General features: G+C 36.9%; 1 protein-coding gene across 1 annotated transcript; it reads left to right on the forward strand.

Annotated features, from left to right (window-relative positions):
• The first annotated feature begins 2,223 nt into the window (after nt 1–2,223).
• Nucleotides 2,224–2,703, forward strand: LOC149251823 (uncharacterized). Its single transcript, XM_089453999.1, has one exon. The coding sequence runs from the start codon at nt 2,224–2,226 to the stop codon at nt 2,701–2,703; it is 480 nt and encodes a 159-aa protein (XP_089310125.1).
• Nucleotides 2,704–20,546: the final 17,843 nt, after the last annotated feature.

A 20,546-nucleotide genomic window follows, 5' to 3' on the forward strand; every position in this document is an offset into this window, starting at 1 on the left:
TATAGGCCGATAGATCATCACTTTGGTTCATACAGATAGAGAGACATGTAGGGTTAGGCTATACACTAGGGACGTGCTATCCCATCTAGGATTGATAACCCCTATTTACTAACCTCAAATACAAGGAGGGTGTATAATACCATATATTTGATAAATTCATGGTATAAGTCAATTAAATCTATTACAAACACCAAGAACCAATAATTAGATTCCCGTGTTAAACTAAGCCTTTACAAAGTCTATGCCCATGATAATTCAACCATCTACTAATTTCTATACCTATCCCACTCTACTATACACTACCACACTCCTAATTAAGGTGTTATCTACTCTTGCTTCAATGCCTAATCACAACAATTTGTGATTTGATGACATTTTAAGTACATATGCATGTAATTTCCATGATGAGACGTATGAATTGTCCTCCGCAAATTTCTGTCAATGATTATAACCTTAAATGAGCTATCACTAGTCTATCTCATCATCTCAAAATGACCCGAAAGATGAAAATTTACAATCTTTTATCATCATCACTTCACACTATATAATGAATGACCCTTTCTACAGATTATATGCATAAATTTATGGAAGGCCATACCCTCTGCCTATCCTATGATTGATTGTGACAACAAGTGAATAAAGTACAATTGACGGTTATTTGTTGACAAAATCCACTACTTATAAATTGTACTTTGTTCACTTTTTCTCACAATCAATAATAGGCTAGGTAGAGGGGATGGCCTGCCATAAATTCATGCATATAATCTATATAAGGGGTCATCTAAGAGACAATGTGAAGTGATGATGACATACATGGTAAATTTTCATCTACTCGATCATTTTTAGATGGTGATGACAAACCAGTGCTAGCCCATTCAAGGTTATAATAATTGATGGGCAATGTGCGGAGGACAATTCATACATCCCATCATGGAAATTACACTCATATGTATTTAAATTGTCATCATAATAAAAAATTGTTGGGAATTGACAACTAATACATTTTAGAATTTTGTATTTATAAAATGTAACCAAAATATAGATTAGTTACAATAAATATAGTAGAAAATATAGCAGCCATTCCAACAATGTCGACTAGTGCACGAGGTAAGGAAAACTCTAATATTATTTTTATTAATGAATAATAACAAAAAATATCAATTTAACATTTCTTTCTTGTTATAGATGATGATACACCCATCTTGTGATAACTTCGATAATGCCATGAGTACATGACCAGGCCATTGAAAATAAATAAAAGGAAAAAAAATGATTGTAATAGTATATCATTAGATATGAGGTGAGAAGGACTTGGAAGGATGGAGCCTTTGCGATCGCTTGGTTTTGGATCACGATCGCACTCTGCCAGGGCACCTACAACTCGTGAATGGGGTTAGGCTCCTACTATTTCTCCCTATATGACTGTAGTTCTTTGTGTTCATAGTCCATTTTCCATTATTCTAGCAACTAGGGCACACGTCGGGCACATTGTCTGGGAAACTGTCGGTCGACGCGGTTTTTGTGCAGACCTCTTTTCATTGTCTGTCGACTGAGATGGAGGTGGATATGGTTGATTAATCTGAGGATCATTATGAATCTGTGTCTATTTGGATGGTTTCTCCTCCAGAACTGTTGGTCACCTCCTCAAACATCTCCTTATAGCTTCCTAGGACGTTGGTGAGTGACCCTAGGGTTATCTCGGTGCTAATTTTTTCTCATCCTTGCCCCCCAGATCAACATTTTGTGTCATCGGTCGGTCCATCATCATCAATGTTTCTAGTTTCTGGTTCACCGGATGCTTCTTTCTATTTTCCAGGCTCTAACTATTCTCAATCCTCTCCAGCTTTGCTCTAGTTCCTTGCATCTTGTTTGGACCCGTCCTTAGCCTCCTTCTCACTGGATCTATCAGATTTCTCCTCCTCTATGAACCATTTCCCATATAACCCTTAGGACCTGGGCCCCCATTTTCCTCTCTCATCGAATCTTTCCACCCCCATCTCACCTCCTCTGGTTCCCAACCCTTCCACATCGAGTTTTTTTGAAGGCACCTCACTTTTGCCACCTGATTTAGGTGAGGGACCTAGGGCTAGTATTGGACAAGGTACAACATCCAATCCCTCTGTTAACCCTCTCTCTAGAAAGTCAGCCAAGACTATTTAGAAGTTCAAAGGCATTAAGGCTGGGAGAAGGAAGATTTCACTAACTTTTGGTGAAGACCTAAATATGGGTGATGTGCTCGACACTACTGATAGGGTACTAGTCAGTCAAGTCCGGGGGAGGTCTTATATTGCTGCTCAATTGAGACAATGGATTTTGGAAATTTGGGGCCAGATGCTTGATGAACTCCCTTCGGTGGTTATGTTATCCTATGGTTGGTTCGCCATATGCTTTCAGCGGCCTGAAATCATCCCTTGGTTCCTATCAAAGTACTGGCACATTGAGCTTGCACCGGTATTAATCAAGAGATGGAGTCCTCTATTTGACCCAGAGTGCGAGCATTTGGGGGCTGGTCTGATTTGGGTTCAACTGCCAGGACTTTTGCTTCATTTTTGGTCTGAGGATTTCTTTAAGAGAATTGGTAATGCCTTGGGGACCTTCCTAAACTATGATAAATCATACATCGTTACCGAGAATATGGCAATGGCTCACATCCTGGTGCACTTGGATGCACAAGAAGGCTTAGAGGAAAATTTCCAGATTTAATGGAGGAACACATGTCGCATCTAGATACCATATTACGAGGGGTTACCCTACAGATTTCTTCGGTGCCACAAAATTGGGCACTTTTACAAGGATTGTGCTTTGCTTGCTTCCAGTTCTACTTCAGTATCTCAGCCCTAACACATTGTAGCAAATATTCCAACTGGTTCTCTAGGCAAGAGACCTGCAAAGGCTGTTGGGCCCATCAAAGACCACCTCACAAATGTAAGGATCATGCAAGGAAGTTATTCATCCACCTTATCCTTGTATTACCAGATCTTGTGTGGCTACGACTACTGCTTCCAATAATGCAGGTATTTCTTCCTCTGCTCTTCCTCTTTTTACTTCATCTTTATCTGTATCTCATCTTAGTGCATCCATTTCGCATTGCATCTTTGCACCTGCTTTTGACCACCCTTCTATTACATGCCCCCAGGTATCCTCTCCCCCCAATTTCTCCATTACTCCTCCTACCCTTGATGTCCCACTCTTTGTTCCCTCATTTAAGCCTTCTCATGATTCTTGTCGAAGTCATCCTTACCTCCTCTATTAATTAGCCAAGTCCTCATCCAGAGATTGTTGTGGCATTGGTATTGTCACCTCCTCCATGTCCACCAAAACCTCATGGGGAAGACACTCCAATATCTTCAAGGCTATCATCCAAGTTGGATTAGATGTAGCACATTGCCGAAAATTACCCATTGAAAAGGTCCTTAAAGAATTGACCTCTCCCCCCCTGGTTCTCCATGAAGTGGTTATCTTTCAATTGTCATGGGATGGCTAGTCCTACAAAAAAATCTAGCCTTCAGAAGACTTCTTGAACTTGAGAAGGTGGATATCATTTACTTACAAGAAACTCTTGCACTTAGTGACTAGATCATCCCCTCCCTTGAAGTGCTTGTACCCAATTGGCACTTTCATGCACTTGATGTCTGAGGACGATATGGAGGCATTGCATTAGGTTATAATCCTTAGACTGTAAAGCTTCTCAATATTTGGGTGGAGAAGGTATCTTTGGGGCTGACATATTTACCACTGATCTTGGGAAGGAATTGAGACTAATAAATGTCTATGGACCTGCATTAATCAGGATTCTTTTTGGGAAAACCTACTAAATTTTTCATATATACAAGACGACAATTTCATCCTTGAAGGTGATTGTAATTTCTCTATTGGCCATCTGGAATCTTGGAGACATATTGCTTAGATTGATCCTTTATCTAATCACATCATTTCACTGTTGGAGGACCATCACCTTATTGATATTCCTATGGCTCATATCCAACCTACCTGGCAGAATTAGAGGACTGGAGAGGCTATGCTTGCCAAAAGGCTGGACAGGCTCCTTGCTAAAGAAGCCCTTTTGGACCATTTATCTTTGTACAGGCAATGGATGGGCTTGGGAGGCTTATCTGATCACTCCCCTATATACCTTGAATTTGCTAATGTTGATCGCAAGCGTAAAGACCCATACAAGTTCAACTCAGCTAGCTCAAGGATGAGGGGTACACTAACATGGTTACTGATTATTGGAAATCTCATCCCCCTACTCCAGGATAGACACATACTGAAGCTTTTGCTATAAAATTTCTCTGTCTTAAACACAAAAATATTGAATGGGCCCAAGAAAAAAGAGTAAGGGATGACCATCTCCTAAAAGATACCAAAGTTGAACTTGCAAATCTGATTGATAAGGATGGTCGTGGTTTTGAAACCTCTGAAGCTAAAGATCGGCTTATTAAACTTGAAGCAGACCATAACAAAATACTAAAGGATAGAGAGGAAACCTCGAGACTCTGGAGTTGAGCTATTTGGCTTCAGTCTAGGGATGAAAATATGAAGTTTTATCATCATTTTACAAATGGTTGACGAGCCATTAATACCATTTGGAACTTGGAGTATGATACTGGCCATTGGGTGAGAATTTTAACCAACTAGCCACCCTTAGTACGTCACATTTCTGTCGGCTATTCAAAGCTCCATGGGAAGCTACCCTTACTGAGATCATCAAGGTGGTAGGGATGTTCCTTAGATTTGTAAATCATGAAGAAGTAGAGGAACTTGTTCAGCCTGTAACTCTTGGAAAATTAAAAGGCACTCTCAAATGGTTCAAGAAATACAAGAGCCCTGGACTGAATGGATGGCTGGTAGAATTTTAATTCGCCTTCTTTAAATTTTTTGGTAATGATCTACTCCACGTTATAGAAGAATGTCACATTAGTGGTTGAATGTATGATACATTTAATTCTAGTTTCATTGCTCTCGTACCCAAATCTGATGCCCTAAAGACCTTCAATGACTTCTGGCACATTTCTCTCTGCAATTGTATATATAAGATCATTGCTAAGATTATTTCCAATCACCTTAAACCTATCTTATCTAAGCATATCCCTCCAAAACAGTTTGTTGTCCTTAACCACTGACAAATTCACAAAGTCATTGGTACTAAAGGAGGTCCTTCACTCCATCAAGATCAAGAGGCTAAAAGGTATGATACTCAAGATCGATCTGGAAAAAGCATTTGATCTCATTAGCTAGCTTTAACTGAGAATTCTATTGACTTATGTGTTTTATTACCAATGTTTCATAGAATTTACTTATCAATGGACCTGCCTCACCTTTTTTTCATGCTGAATGAGGCCTCACACAAGGTTGTCCACTCTCACCACTTCTTTTCTTGCTGGTCATGGAAGGGATGAGTCAATACATATCCAAGGAAAAGAGACTGGGTAGATTTAAGGGCATTAAGATCACCAACAATTGTGTCCTTACCCACCTCCTATTTGTCAATGATGTTCTCATATTTCTCAGTGGATCGATTGGAGACATTACAAATTTTTCCACTATCCTTAGATCTTTTTGTTTCACCACAATCATTGAATGCAATCAACTTAAATCGACTTTGACTATTGTTGGTTTATCTTTAAATGAAATTCACACTTCACAATAGATATTGCCCTATATTATCCTCCCCTTTGATGATGCGCTTAAATACCTGGGATTTAGAATCAAGCCTATAAAGTACAAGATAACTGATTGGGTTTGGCTTGTGGAAAAAATTAAAATGCGTCTCCTTAAAAAACATACATCATAATGCATAGGCTACTTTAATGAACCCAATCTGCATGTATATGTCACTTGCTTTAACCAAAATTGCATATGCCTCCAAAACTACTGAATCATAAAAACTTCTTAATCAAATCTGTACCAACTAGTAATATAATGAAAGTCTACTGTCAAATTACAGAGATCTAGACAACCAGCTGGCAAATATCACCCTTCTCACTTAATCAATCAATCAATCAATCAAACTCAATCTCCTTATGCATTCAGTTCTACTTTCATATCTAAGAAGACATCATTCACATACAACAGTAAACAAACAACACTAATAAGATAGATCAGTCATTTTTGAATAACAAGATTTTATTTTGCATAAGCTACCTGGGAGCTTTGAACCAACATGTATACATGCCTTCACCAAGGCAAACCATCGTATAGATATGTAAATACAAACTTACAACTTTGCTGATATTCCAGACTTTAGACATACCTAGATCATGACATTTAAAGAATAAAACATGTGTAAGCAATCAGATCTAGCCCAATCAATATCATATCATTCAATGATAAGTCATTTCAGGTCACATGATCATGATCCAACATTGAATTCAAGGTGCACACAATATTTCATATTATATCATAATCATAGCCCCTGCAACATAAAATATACTTCAGATAGAAGTATTCTTGAGAAACCCTTTCACTTGAACACTTGGCCCTTTGATCTTATCCTCCTTATATAGTTTTCGGCCTTTCTTAATACCTCAGACCAAAACAACACTTAGAACCTGTGGTATTCTTGGATGGGATCAAATAGTCGTTACTTCGCTCAATATTGTGGGCTAATACCATGGTATTGACCCTTGGTATTATTTTATTTTGTATTTCCTTGATTTTCCAAACCCATATGCACTTTTCCTCTTATGAAAGTGCGTGCATACATATACACTCCTTTTGTTCTATGAGCCAGCATGCATACGCTGATTTGACAAGGTGAACCTATGTATACAACTTAAACTGACTTAAGAAATCATTTTTCTTCAACTTCTTGATTCTAATTTTTAGTTCTTTGTTCCATCATCTTGTTCTTATGTACATTTCCCTATTACCTCTGAATTGGCCTGTTACCTTGTGAGTTACCCTTTATCAAATTTGAACTAACCGGTGAGTGAGTTTCCATCAAGGACAACACTTGTATCATAATGCAAACAATCACCCCCTTTGGACTTGATGGAAACCATATTGGTGTTGATTACTTCAAGCTGTTGAACCTTTTAGAGATATCAAGCAACACCAAAATATTCTCCCCCTTTGACATCAAGGGCAAAGGGCAAACTAGGATATTCCCCCCCTTTGAGATACACTATGATGTCCATGCTCCCCCTGAGTACATGCAGAGTCTACAAAGATATTTTTTTTCAAAAGAATAGCATGACTCTATAACTCAACCATGTGAGTATAACCTTCCTATCACCAATGAATCATACATACATCAATCACCCAACCAAGTGGGGATACACCAAATTTGACTCATCCACCCAATCAAGTGGGGATATACCAATTGTTTATACATAACTGAAATATAGAAATTATTACATCATCCTTCCCATGCATATAGGGGATACAAATTACACCATATGTCCAATAGGACTTATTCAAAAATAGACTATGACAGAAGGAGACATATTACACCCTAGATCTTTACATGACATATGCAACAATGAATATCTGAAACCATAGCTGAAATCAGAAACCATAATGCCATTAATGCAGAATGTTTATGAAGGCTAATGCTCCCCCTGAACCTGTGCTACCTGTGAATTCTCAACAAATAATTCATCAAGGCATCTTCATTATTTAGATAAAAATAAATGGACAAAGCATATCAGCAGACTGTAATCATCAATGTGGAACTAAGCATCCATGTCAAAGTCCAACCCACTGTTTTTCTATCAGAAAAAAATATATGCTCCTGCAACCACAAAAACTCATGTATATACGTTACTATCCTTCATGAAACCCACATATAGGAATCTTCCTCTGAAAGCTGGATTTAACATCAGGATGATGCAAAACTACTCCCAGCTTTTGTCTAAGATATTCAAATATTTCTCTCGGAAGCGGTTTGGTAAATATATCAGTAACTTGTTCTTTGGAGGGAACATACTCCAATTTAACCTTTTGTTGAATCACTTATTCTCGTAGAAAATGGTACTTAATGGGTATGTGCTTCGTCTTGGAGTGCGTGACTAGATTTTTTGAAATACTGAAGGCACTTGTATTATCACATAGAATGGAGATGGGTGGAGAACATGTGATTTGAATGTCCTACAATGTTTGCATCATCCAGAGTAGTTGTGTGCAGCAAGATGCAGCAACCACATGTTTCGCTTCAGCTGTAGATAAGGCAATCAAACTTTGTTTCTTGCTGAACCAAGATATTAACCATGATCCCATATATAATGCACCTCCACTAGTGCTTTTTCAATCATCAACATTTCCTGCCCAATCTGCATCTGTATATGCATGAAGAGTAAGATCTGTATCTTTAGGATACCATAGACCAAAGCCTTGAATTCCTTGAAGATATTTGAATATTATTTTTACAACCTAAAGATGTGATTCCTTTGGATTTTCTTGGAACCTTCCAACAAGTCCTATTGCATGCATGATATCAGGTCTAGTACCTGTTAGATAAAGCAAACTTCCAATCATAGATTTATATGTTGGTTGATTCAATGTAGGTGATGCATCGTTAGAACTGAGATTGCATCATGTTACCATTGGAGTACACACTAATTTAGAATCTTCCATTACGTACTTCTTTAGAATCTGCTTGAGATATTTAGTTTGTGAAAGAAAAATGCCATCTTTTGTTTGCAGTACTTGTAGACCAAGAAAATAATTAAGTTCACCAAGTAAGGACATTTCAAATTCTTGCTGCATAACTGAAGCAAAGTTTTGACTCATAGATTCTTCATTGCTGCCAAAGATGGTATCATCAACATAAACAACAATAATTAGCAGTTTATCATTCTCAAATCTTTGTGTATAAGTTGTTGTCTGTAGATCCTTTTGTGAAACCTTGTTGTTGTAGATATTTTTCAAGATGATAATACCAGGTCGTTGGAGCTTGTTTCAAACCATATAGAGCCTTTTTGAGCTTGCATACAAGTTTTGCATTGTTTCATAGAATGAATCCTTCTTGTTGTTCAATATAAACTTCTTCTAAATCTCCATTAAGAAAATTTGAATTTACATCCATTTGATATAGTTTGAATTTTCGAAAACTTGAAAGAGAAAGAAACATTCTTATGAATTCAAGTCTGGCAACAGGTGAAAATTTTTCTTCAAAGTCTATACCTTCTCGTTGAGAACACCCTTTAGTAAACCAATCCAACACATTCTAGAAAAAATATCAATGAATAAAATGAAGTATTCTTCTCCATGGGGTGACTGTTTCCTTGTTGGCCAACACAAATCAGTATGGATGAGTTCAAGAGGCTTACTTGCTGATCCTTCTTTCTCATTGAAATGAACTCTGGTTTTCTTACTGACTTGAAATGGTTTGCAAATGGTATTTTCTGGGATGCTGATATCTAGAAGATCATGAACTTCCCTGAGCCTCCATGCTTTTCTTATTTGAGAAAAGCTTAGATGCCCCAATCTTCTGTGCCATAACTAGTTTTCATATGTTTTTCTTAGATAGCATTGTTTTTGTCCTCGTTTTAGTATATATAGATTTCTTGGATTTCTTGTACATTTGATTACCGTCTTTCCTATATCAAGCTCATGAACCACACATCTGTTTGATCCAAATACAACTTTATTTCCTTGATCACATATTTGACTGACACTCAACAAGTTATGTTTTAAGCCATCAACATATATGAAATTTCCAGCTTTAACCTTTTCTTTCAAATAAAATTAGCCTTTATCTTTAATGACAACTGGTGTGTCATTTCCAAAGGAGACATTATTTTCCTTTTCTAAAGCATTATAAGGATGAAGTTTATCTTTGTCACCTGTCATGTGTTTAGAGCATCCATTGCCAATGTACCACTGATTTTCTTGTCCTTCTACAAATAGAGGTATTCCACATCTTTCTGATTGATATTCCTTCTTTCTCCATACCTTGGGATTTGACGATGTTTTCGCCTTTTGAATTGTTGGCTGAAATTTGCTCCTGCATTCAGATTCTTCATGACCAAAGTTATTGCAAAACTAACATTCAATTTCATCTTCAATAGGAGAAAATTTATTATAAGAACTTTTCTTGATTCCTATTATGCTTCTTTGATTTCATGTTTCTCTAGTCATGATAGTTTTGTAAGCAACACATTGAGTAGGCTTATGCCCAAAGTTGTGGCTTGAAAAGCATTGTCCATTAAAGAAGTTTTTGTGATCATAGAATCTTTTGGTATTGTTTACCTTTTGGTTGATTCTTCTATTGATGTTCATCCTTGGAGTAAATTGAGCATGATCTACCTAATGAGTACTTTTGTTCTTTTGTTGACGATTGACATACTATTCACTGATATTTTCTGCATCAATATAGCTTATGGTGGTCATTGACAACTCTTGTGATTGGGATAATTATTCAGTATATCCAAGACCAATATTTATAGGAGGAGAACACTGAACCTTGATGATTTCATTTAAAGTTTTTGATCCTTTATAAAATCTAATATTAAGAGATTTTGTCTTCTCAATTTCTTTTCTTAGACCCACAACTTGACATTCTAGTTTTTCATTGTGTTTTTCTCTTTCAGTGAGTTGATGTGTCAAAGTGTCTATGATCATATTCTTTTCTTCCAAATAGATTTTGAGTTTAGTGATTCTTCAAGAAAGAATTCCTCTTCTAAGGCATCCAAAAAATCATCATTGTCATAAGCCGTGAGTAGTTTATAATCTTGTTTAGTTTCATCTTCATCACTATTAGATAATCCATCACTATCTTCATGAGTATAGTGACTTCTTCTATTAACAACCTGTTTCCTATTGTCTTTTGCGGGCTTCTTTCCTTTTTCATGATTATCTTTATGAGGACATTTTGTAGCACATTTTCCAACTCTACCACAAGCAAATCATTTGAATGGTAGCTTACCTCTGAATCTTTCGGAACCCCGATGAAGATTCTTGACAAAGTTTACCTCATCTTCTTCTTCTTAAATATATCTGGATTCATTGAAATATTAATTTTCTTTTCCCTTTGCTAAAGCTTTGAAAGAAACTTCCCTAAGATACTTTTGACTCAAATTTAGAAGACAAAGATCTCAAGATTTTCTCTACTAAAGTATCCTCCTTTATTTCTTCACCAAAATTCTTCATATAGTTTACAATCTCATCTACTCATAAAAAGTAACTAGCAATACTTTCATCACTATGCATTTTGAGAGTTTCATACTATATTCTGAGAGTTTGGAGCTTATCACATTTTACCTGGGAGTCTCCTTCGTAGCTCTGAATGATTTTGTCCCATATCTCTTTGGTTGTCTTGAGATGCATGACTTTTACGAATTATGATTCTGACAAACTTCCCAATAAAGTATTGACTGCTTTGGCATTGGTTTCATATAAATTCTTACTTGTTGTATCTGTAGGTATTTCTGCTGGAAATTGGTATCCTCCTTCCACAATTTTCCAAATATCAACTCCAAGCGACTGAAGATATGCTCTGGTTCTTATCTTCCAATATACTAAGTTGTTTCCATTGAAGATTGCTGGTCTGATAGATCCCATGTCTTCGTTATTGTTCATCTTGGGAGATCTCCCTTCAAGCGATCAAGCTTCTTCTGAAGGACATTCTTTGATATCAATTGTTAGAAATAATGCTAAGAAGGGGGGGGGTGAATCAATATTTACAATTCAATAACTTTTCATTTCATAATCAGATTTATATACGTTACTTCAATCAAGTGAAATTGCGTGTGCACGCAACTGTGATTAAGGAAACCAATGAATACCCAGAGAACTTATAATTGATTTAATTCACCATGTGTTGATCTTTAATTAATGCATTAGTACTTTATTATGCAGTAACTATGTGCAGTAATAACATAATAAAGCATCACACATGAACACCAAGAGTTAAGGTGGAAACACAATGTGAGAGAAAAAACACCTATTGTTGAAATCTCTGTCTTCTTTTTAATATAAATAAAATCTGTTTACAATCTTGTACTAGTGTAGACTCATAGGAGTACATAGGCACCCGCCTGCAGAAGGCTACAACCTTCTCTCGTTCTCCAACTTCTATTGGAAGGGATCTACAACCCCCTAGCTCTTGTACTAGCCAACATGTTTAATAGTACGTAGAATCCAACCTAGAGAAGGCTACGACATTCTCTCTTCCTCTAGGGACCACGTTTCATAAATTTTCAGACAGGATGCTCCTAGTACACAAAAACACAATATGAAGGCCTCGTTTCATCAAATTTTCGCACTGGACCCATCAAAAACTTTGAAGGTCAAACTCTATAATAATAATAGCATCAAGAAATAATCAGTCAATCTGAACAGTCATATCACTGTCATGAGAACACTGTGCTGAACCCAAAAAACTGCATCATCATTTAGAACTAGTTGCAACCTTAAAAATAATACATTAGAATGCATACACTACTTTAATGAACCCGACCTGCGTGTATATGCCACCTCCTTTAACCAAACAAACATATACCTCCAAAACTACTGAATCATAAAAACTTCTGAATCAAATCTTTACCAAGCGGTAATATTCTGAACATCTACTGTCAAATTACAGAGATCTAGACAGTCAGCAACAAATATCACCCTTCTCACTTAATCAATCAATCTACCAGACTCAATCTCCTTATGTATTCAATTCTACTTTTAGATTTAAGAATACATCATTGACAGACAATAGTAAACCATTAGAACTGATCAGATAGATCAGTCATTTCTGAATAACGGGCTTTTCTTTTACATACACTACCTAGGAGCTTCGAACTAGCATGTATACGCACCTTCCCCAAGGTGAAACAACATATAGATATGTAAATACAAACTTACAACTTCACTGTTATTCCAAACTTCAGACATACCCAGATCATGACATTTAAAGAATAAAACATGTGTAGGAAATTAGATCTAGCCCAATCAATATCAGATGATTCAATGATAATTCATTTCAGGTCTCATGATCTTGATCCAACATTGAATTCAAGGTGCACACAATATATCAGATTCTATCATAATCATAGCCCCTGCAACATAAAATATACTTCAGATAGAAGTATTCCTAAGAAACCCTTTCACTTACACACTTGGCCCTTTGATCTTATCCTCCTTATATAGTTTTTGGCCTTTCTCAATACCTCGAACCAAAACAACACTTAGAACCTGTGGTATTCTTGGATGAGATCAAATAGTCGTTACTCCACTCGATATTATGGGCTAATACCATGGTATTGAGCCTTGGTATTCTCTGATTTTGTATTTCCTTGATTTTCCATCCCATATGCGCTTTTCCTCTTGTTAAAGTGTGTGCATATGTATATGCTCTTTTTGTTCTGTGAACCCATGTGCATATGCTGCTTTGACAAAGGTGAACCTACGTATACAACTTAAACTAACTTAAAACATCCTTTTTATTCAACTTATTGATTCTAATCTGTAGTTCTTTGTTCCATCATCATGTTCTTCTGTACCATTGCCTTGTTACCTCTGAATTGACCTGTTACAATGTGAGTTGCCCTTTATCAATCTGAACTGACTAGTGAGTGAGTTTCCATCAAGGACAACATTTGTATCATAATGCCAATCTCCCCCTTTGGACTTGATGGAAACCATATTGGTGTTGATTACTTCAAGGTGTTGAACATTTTAGAGATGTCAAGCAACACCAAAATACTCTCCCCCTTTGAAATCAAGGGAAAAGGGCAGACTAAGATATTCTCCCCCTTTGAGATACACTATGATGTCCATGCTCCCCCTGAGTACATGCAGAGTCTATAGAGATTTTTTTTTTGAAAGAATAACATGACTCTATAACTCAACCGTGTGAGTATGACCTTCCTATCACCAATGACTCATACATACATCAATCACCCAACCAAGTGGGGATACACCAAATTTGACTCATCCACCCAGCTAAGTGGGGATATACAAATTGTTTATACATGACTAAAATATAGCAATTATTATATCATCTTCCCATGCATAGAGGAGATACAAATTACATCATATGCCCAATAGGACTCATTCAAAAATAGACTATAACAGAAGGATACATATTACACCCTAGATCTTTACATGACCTATGCAACAATGAATATCTGAAACCATAGCTGAAATCAACAACCATAATGCCAACAATGCAGAATGTTTGTGAAGGCTAATGCTCCCCCTGAACCTGTGCTACATGTGCATTGTCAACAAATCATTCATCAAGGCATCTTCATCATTTAGATAAAACTCAATGAATAAAGCATATCAACATACTGTAATCATCAATATCAGACTGAGCATCCATGTCAGAGTCTGACCCACTATTTTTCTATCAGAAAAGCATATACGCTCATGCAGCCACAAAAACTCATGTATATACACGACTATCCTTCATGAAACCCGCATATAGGAATCTTCCTTTGAAAACTGGATTTAACAGCAAGATGATGCAGAAACTACTCCCAACTTTCATTTGAGACATTCAAATGTTTCTCTAGGAAGCGGTTTGGTAAATATATCAACAACTTGTTCTTTGGAGGGAACATCCTCCAATTTAACCTTTTTTTCAATCACTTGTTCTCATAGAAAATGGTACTTAATGGGTATTTGATTGGTCTTGGAGTGCATGACTGGATTTTTCGAAATGCTGATGGCACTTGTATTATGACATAGAATGGAGATGGGTGGAAAACATGTGATTTGAATGTCTTGAAATGTTTGCATCATCCAGAATAGTTGTGTGCAACAAGATGCAATAGCCACATATTCCACTTCAGCTGTAGATAAGGAAATCAAACTTTATTTCTTGCTGAACCAAGATACTAACCGTGATCCCATATAGAATGCACCTCCAATAGTGCTCTTTTAATCATCGACATTTCCTGCCCAATATGCATTTGTATATGCATGAAGAGTAAGATCTATATCTTTAGGATACCATAGAACAAAGTCTTTAGTTCCTTGAAGATATTTGAATATTCTTTTTACAACCTGAAGATGTGATTCCTTTGGATTTGCTTGGAACCTTCCAACAATTCCTACTGCATGCATGATATCAGGTCTAGTACATGTTAGATAAAGCAGACTTCCAATCATAGATCTGTATGCGAGTTGATTCACTGTAGGTGATTCATTGTTAGAACTTATACTGCATCTTGTTACCGTTGGAGTACATACTGGTTTAGAATCTTCCATTTCGTACTTCTTCAGAATCTATTTGAGATATTTAGTTTGTGAAAGAAAAATACCATCTTTTGTTTGTTGTACTTGTAGACCAAGAAATAAGTAAGTTCACCAAGTAAGGAAATTTCAAATTCTTGTTGCATAATTGAAGCAAAGTTCTAACTCATAGATTCTTCATTGCTACCAAAGATGATATCATCAATATAAACAACAATAATTAGTAGTTTATCATTCTCAATCTTTGTATATAAGTTGTTGTCTGAAAATCCTTTTATGAAACCTTGTTGTTGTAGATATTTGTCAAGATGATAATAGCATGCCCTTGGAGCCTTTTTCAGACCATATAGAGCCTTTTTGAGCCTGCATACAAGTTTTGCATAATTTCCTAGAATGAATCCTTCTGGTTGTTCAATATAAACTTTTTCTTCTAAATCTCCATTAAGAAAAGTTGATTTTACATCCATTTGATACACTTCGAATTTTAGAAAACTTGAAGGAGAAAGAAACATTCTTATGTCTTCAAGTCTGGCAATAGGTGTTAGGTCCCTATAATACTAGTGATGCCCCCATTAATATTGTAGTTGTATCGCTTATTAATATTGTTGTGCCCCTATTGTCCCCATATTGTTATTACTGTTCCCCATATAATCCGTCTATTGTTATTTTTGTGCCTTTATATTATTATTGTTAGGTCAGCTTGGTTATATTGTGACCCCTTAGACTCATATATATAGAAAGGAGGTTTTTTCATTTGAATCATCCAAGAATTGTTCTTTTGTGTAATGTGAAGGAGGTTGCCCCCTTGAAGAGGATGAATGCTAAGGCGTTCAACTATCTTTTCTATCTTTTTGTGAGCTGGTTTCATAACATTTGGTATCAGAGCTTTGGATTCTAGGGTTTCGCTGCTCCAAATAGGTCATTGTGTCATTTTCGCTATAACTTTTTTTTTGCGATGTTTTAGAAGCGAAAAGAAAAAACCATTTGAGACAAAATCGCATTGAACCTCGGGTCTGAATTTCAGAACTTTTCGTGCTATATTTGTGGAGATATGATCTGAGGAAGTTGGTCTTTTTGCAGACTCCTGAATTACATTCCAAACAGGTGACCTGGGGAAAATCGTCATAACTTTCAGTCTGAGCATCAGATTGAAATTTTGTAAGAAGGTATAGAAAGAGGACGCAGTGTAGTTTATTGTATATATTTTTTAGAGCCAAAGGTCGAAACAGTGACACTTGGCACTTCATACAAGTTCGCTCTTCTGGAAAGGTCTATAATCAGGTCATCTTGGGAGATTGTGCATAATTCTTCCTTGGAGAATCCAATTTGGATCAGACAGGTGCCATTGGAAAGAGGATGCAGAGGGCTACTACAGATCGCAATTTCAAAACTGGATGATCCAAAATTACAGAGATACATCAAATTCAATATCAAGCTCCTACAAAGTGAAAAAAGGTGTGTAGTTTTTTTTAAATTTTTGCATAATCTTGGTTTGAAAAATTAGTTTTAAGGAATTCAAAGGGCATAGTAAAGAATTATTATCGGTAATTGATGCCCCGAGGAAAGAAAATGCAAACACCTAGTAAGCAACCTGAAATCTCTAGCATGATGTGGAGTACCAAAAAGGTATGCTTTTGATGATCATTTCAATATCTTTTCACTAGAATTTGTAAACCTTTTTGCATCATGAATCTGGAAAACAATAAAGAATTATAACAAAACATGTGAATTAATATGCAAGACTTAATCACTGATAATTGGTATTCTTCTGTGCAAGAAAGGGTGAGAACAAAGAGTTGCCATTCCGAAGGAAAAGATAAAGACGAGATAACTGTTGTCCCTTTGAAGGGAAACCGAATGCAAACAAGGCTAAGCAGATCAAAGAAAATCGGCCCAGAAAAGGAGGAGAAGACACCAGCTCGGTGGAGAAGAAAAGAAAAGATTAAGGATTGATAGTTTGGCGAATCCCTCAGGATCTTTGATCCTGAGGGATCGCTGCTTTATTTATCTTGTTACTTAGACATCTCCGCCGTCACCTTTATATAAAGGGACAACACTGTTAACCTAAGGGGAACATATATACTTTTATGTAATTTTCTGTAAAAGATCAACTTTGATCATCGAGTCTCGTTGAGAACTGGTTCATTGTACTTTTTTCTTATGTGTTAATATAAACTTGGCGATTACTGTATCTCTGCATCTGGATTAACTCAAAGCAATGTACCCTTGAGGCTAAGGGCCCGGCCCCGGAGGACACTTGCTTCTGTACCACTACAATTTGATTTCTGCGTGGTTTGTTTATCGTTGTTATCTGGTAATCTGATATGCTTTATGAATCGCCATTACATGCTCTGTTAAGATTAATCCATTAAGGTTTTTACAGATAGAATTGTGTATTGACTCTGCATTATATTACTGATCCTTTCAGAGTTGATTGAATGATTATTAGTCTTGGCCGAATATTATTACTGTCTCGTTATAGAGCTCTTGTACTAAACATTTACGTCATAGATTCATTCGAAGTTGTATTCAGAAATAATGTTGTTCTATTTGGAAACACAGTCGTATTCGTGTTAAATTAAGATTGATCAGATTACTGTTCCAGGGTGTTACGCGTGTATGATCTATTGGTGTTGTTCCATAATTTATCAATAGTTAGTGTTGTTCCATTAGTGAGTTGTGATTGATTTGCCTTAAGAGTGAGAGATTGATATTTGATTGTGAAGAGTGCATTTGGGTTAATAGATTAAGTTTGGTTATGACTCGCAAGACTTAGTTGTTTGATTGCTGTTCCATTTTATTATTGTTGTTCCATTCCAGATTTGCCGTTCAATTCTTTATTTGTTGTTCCATTTTTCTACTTGCCGTTCCATTTACTTGCATTTGTTATTTTGGTGTGAGAGACGATCCAAGGTTGTAGTGAGCCTTGGCATTCATTGCCTCACTCCCAGACCCGTGATCCATGCTCTAATTTCCTTTCCATCAGTTTCCAAAGGGATGGGCTATTGCTGTCGAACCCTTGACTCGTAAGTTACCTGGTTTTTTGAATGTGTGATTTTCCTTGCTTTTATTTCCTTTCCGTCAGTTTCCAAAGGGATGGGTTATCGTCACCGAACCCTTGACTGATCAGTTGCCTAGTTTTAAGAGTGTGTGCTTTAGTCATTTGAAGTAACTTAGTTATAGGCAAGCATCTGTTTACTCTTGTATTTTTGTAGAATGCTGTACTACTAGCATTACTCTGACAAATAGCCTCGGATTGAGTCACTCTTTGTAATAACCAAATGCTCCCGGATTGACATATTAATGTGAGATAATTAGAGGTGAAAGAGACCCTTTTTATAGCTCTACATTTTGGCGCCGTTGATGGGGAAAGAGTGTAGCCATTTGTTTTTTTTCGGAGTAGTGTACGAACCTGCAGGGAAGAGTTGGATCTTAAAAACGGAAGGTAAGAACCTGCGTGCGGAGCATGTAAAAGCCCTGCTCCACTATCCACTTTCCTAACAGATTTGTTTTTGCTTTGTTTGAATAGTAGTTCATTTGAGTGCATGACTAAGCAGAAAAAAACAGAAAAAAATATCAAACCTCCATCCAAACCCGAAAAAGCTAAGGGGCCGGTGACCCTTGGCCGAACGACCTTCATAGAAAAAATCTATAAGAAAACAGAATCTCAGCCATCAGTAGGCCCTAGAAAAATCATTTCTAAACAACCTACTAGTTCCCTTCAGGCCACAGGATCACCATATGTAGCCTTTGCTGAGGTGCATAGTCAAACTGAAGAGCAAGACTTTCAAGAAATTGAAAATTCTACCCCAGAACTATTGCAGGAAGGGAATTTCAGCAACTTTTGTGAAGGAGAAGGAGAAACAGGGGAAACCGAGGAACCAAAATCTCCTATTGAAACAAATCAGGCATTAAATAGCCCGGATAAGGGAAGTGCTGCAAAAATCATTGTTGAAGAAATCCAATCTCCTCAGACATCAGGTATTCTCATTATCCCAGATAAAGGAAGTACTATTAAAACTACCCCTGTCAAAACTGTTCCCTCTCAACCTAGGAATACCCTCCTAGATATCCCAGAAGGTTATTGGCATATATTCGATCCTATGGCTCAGAATCAGCCAAATGCTCAAACCTCTACATTACAATATCCTATAGTGGATTCTGCAGCAAATGCGCCCATGAAAGCTATCCCTCTTCAGCATATCCCTACCTTTCACAGTCTCACATCAGAAGATCCGGATGCATTTTTATTCGAATTCGATGTGTTATGCAGGGGATATGATTACACCACCGATCCCCAGAAATTGAAACTATTTCCCTCTACATTAAAAGGGGCTGCTTTAAGATGGTTCATGGGACTAGGTGGTGGGGTTATCAACAATTGGGATCAAATGAAAGAATCCTTCCTAAAGAAATATCAGGATTATTGTAGGTCCAGAGAATTAAAAGACGAAATATTTCAAATGACAGCCAAACCAAATGAGACACTAGAGGAATATGTGGAACGCTTTCAGTACAATCTACAAAGATCCCCTTATGCATCACTACCTTTACCTGATAATGTATTAAAAACTGCATTGATAAGGGGCATGAAGGAACAATGGATAGAAACATTAAACATCATGGGAAAAGGGGATATTTATCAAGAGAATTTTGATGACATTATTGACTTATGTATCAGGAGTTCGAGAGGCAGCACAAGAATAAAACCAGTAGAATATGATCGGTTTGCAAGAGATAACAAAGTATCAACAGAAGGAGTAACACGTGTAGAAATTGGAAATTTATTAGAAAATTTTAAAACTGATATTCTGGGGACACTAACTACACAACTTGATATTGTGCAGGCTAGACAGAAGCAGATGGAGGCAGAATAGAATTTGGCGATCTTCTGTCCCCAATGCAGGAAAAAACATAGCCATAAAGAATGTCCATTGGATACAGTTCAAACATGCGCCATCTGTACAAAATATCACCTTACAGAGAGCTGCCCTTCACTTCCTGGATTGAAAGCGGTATATAAGGAAGCAGAAGAAGAACCAGAATCAGTGTACTTGATCAACCAGCGTCGCCAGTGGCAGCTGAGACAATCTGGTATGTTTCCAGACCCAACCTCTTCTTTTTAGCCTCCACAGTATAATGCTCAACAATATGGTATGTGGCAAAATCAATCTCAACCCCCATTTTCAAACTAGTCACCACAATCGTTTCCTTCTTCAAACCCATGGCTGAATTAGACAAGCCAATCTGGTTGGCCGAATTTTCCTTACAGTCCACCATATTGGCAAAATGGCCCATATCCTCCACAATGGACTCCCCCTACTTCACAAAGTTCACCCTGGTAGACAAACTGGCAAAGACCGATGCACCAGCCAGCAGGAACTATTTCGCTCCCTCAACCTACTCTGCCA

The sequence above is a fragment of the Pinus tabuliformis genome, chromosome 7 (assembly GCF_031772625.1).
Source record: "Pinus tabuliformis cultivar Carrire ecotype Pingquan chromosome 7, CPIR1, whole genome shotgun sequence".
Classification (NCBI taxonomy): domain Eukaryota; kingdom Viridiplantae; phylum Streptophyta; class Pinopsida; order Pinales; family Pinaceae; genus Pinus; species Pinus tabuliformis.

What these genes read in the sequence shown, in the direction of transcription:
- LOC149251823 (XM_089453999.1), top strand. Translation starts at nt 2,224, where the DNA reads ATGGGTGATGTGCTCGACACTACTGATAGGGTACTAGTCAGTCAAGTC.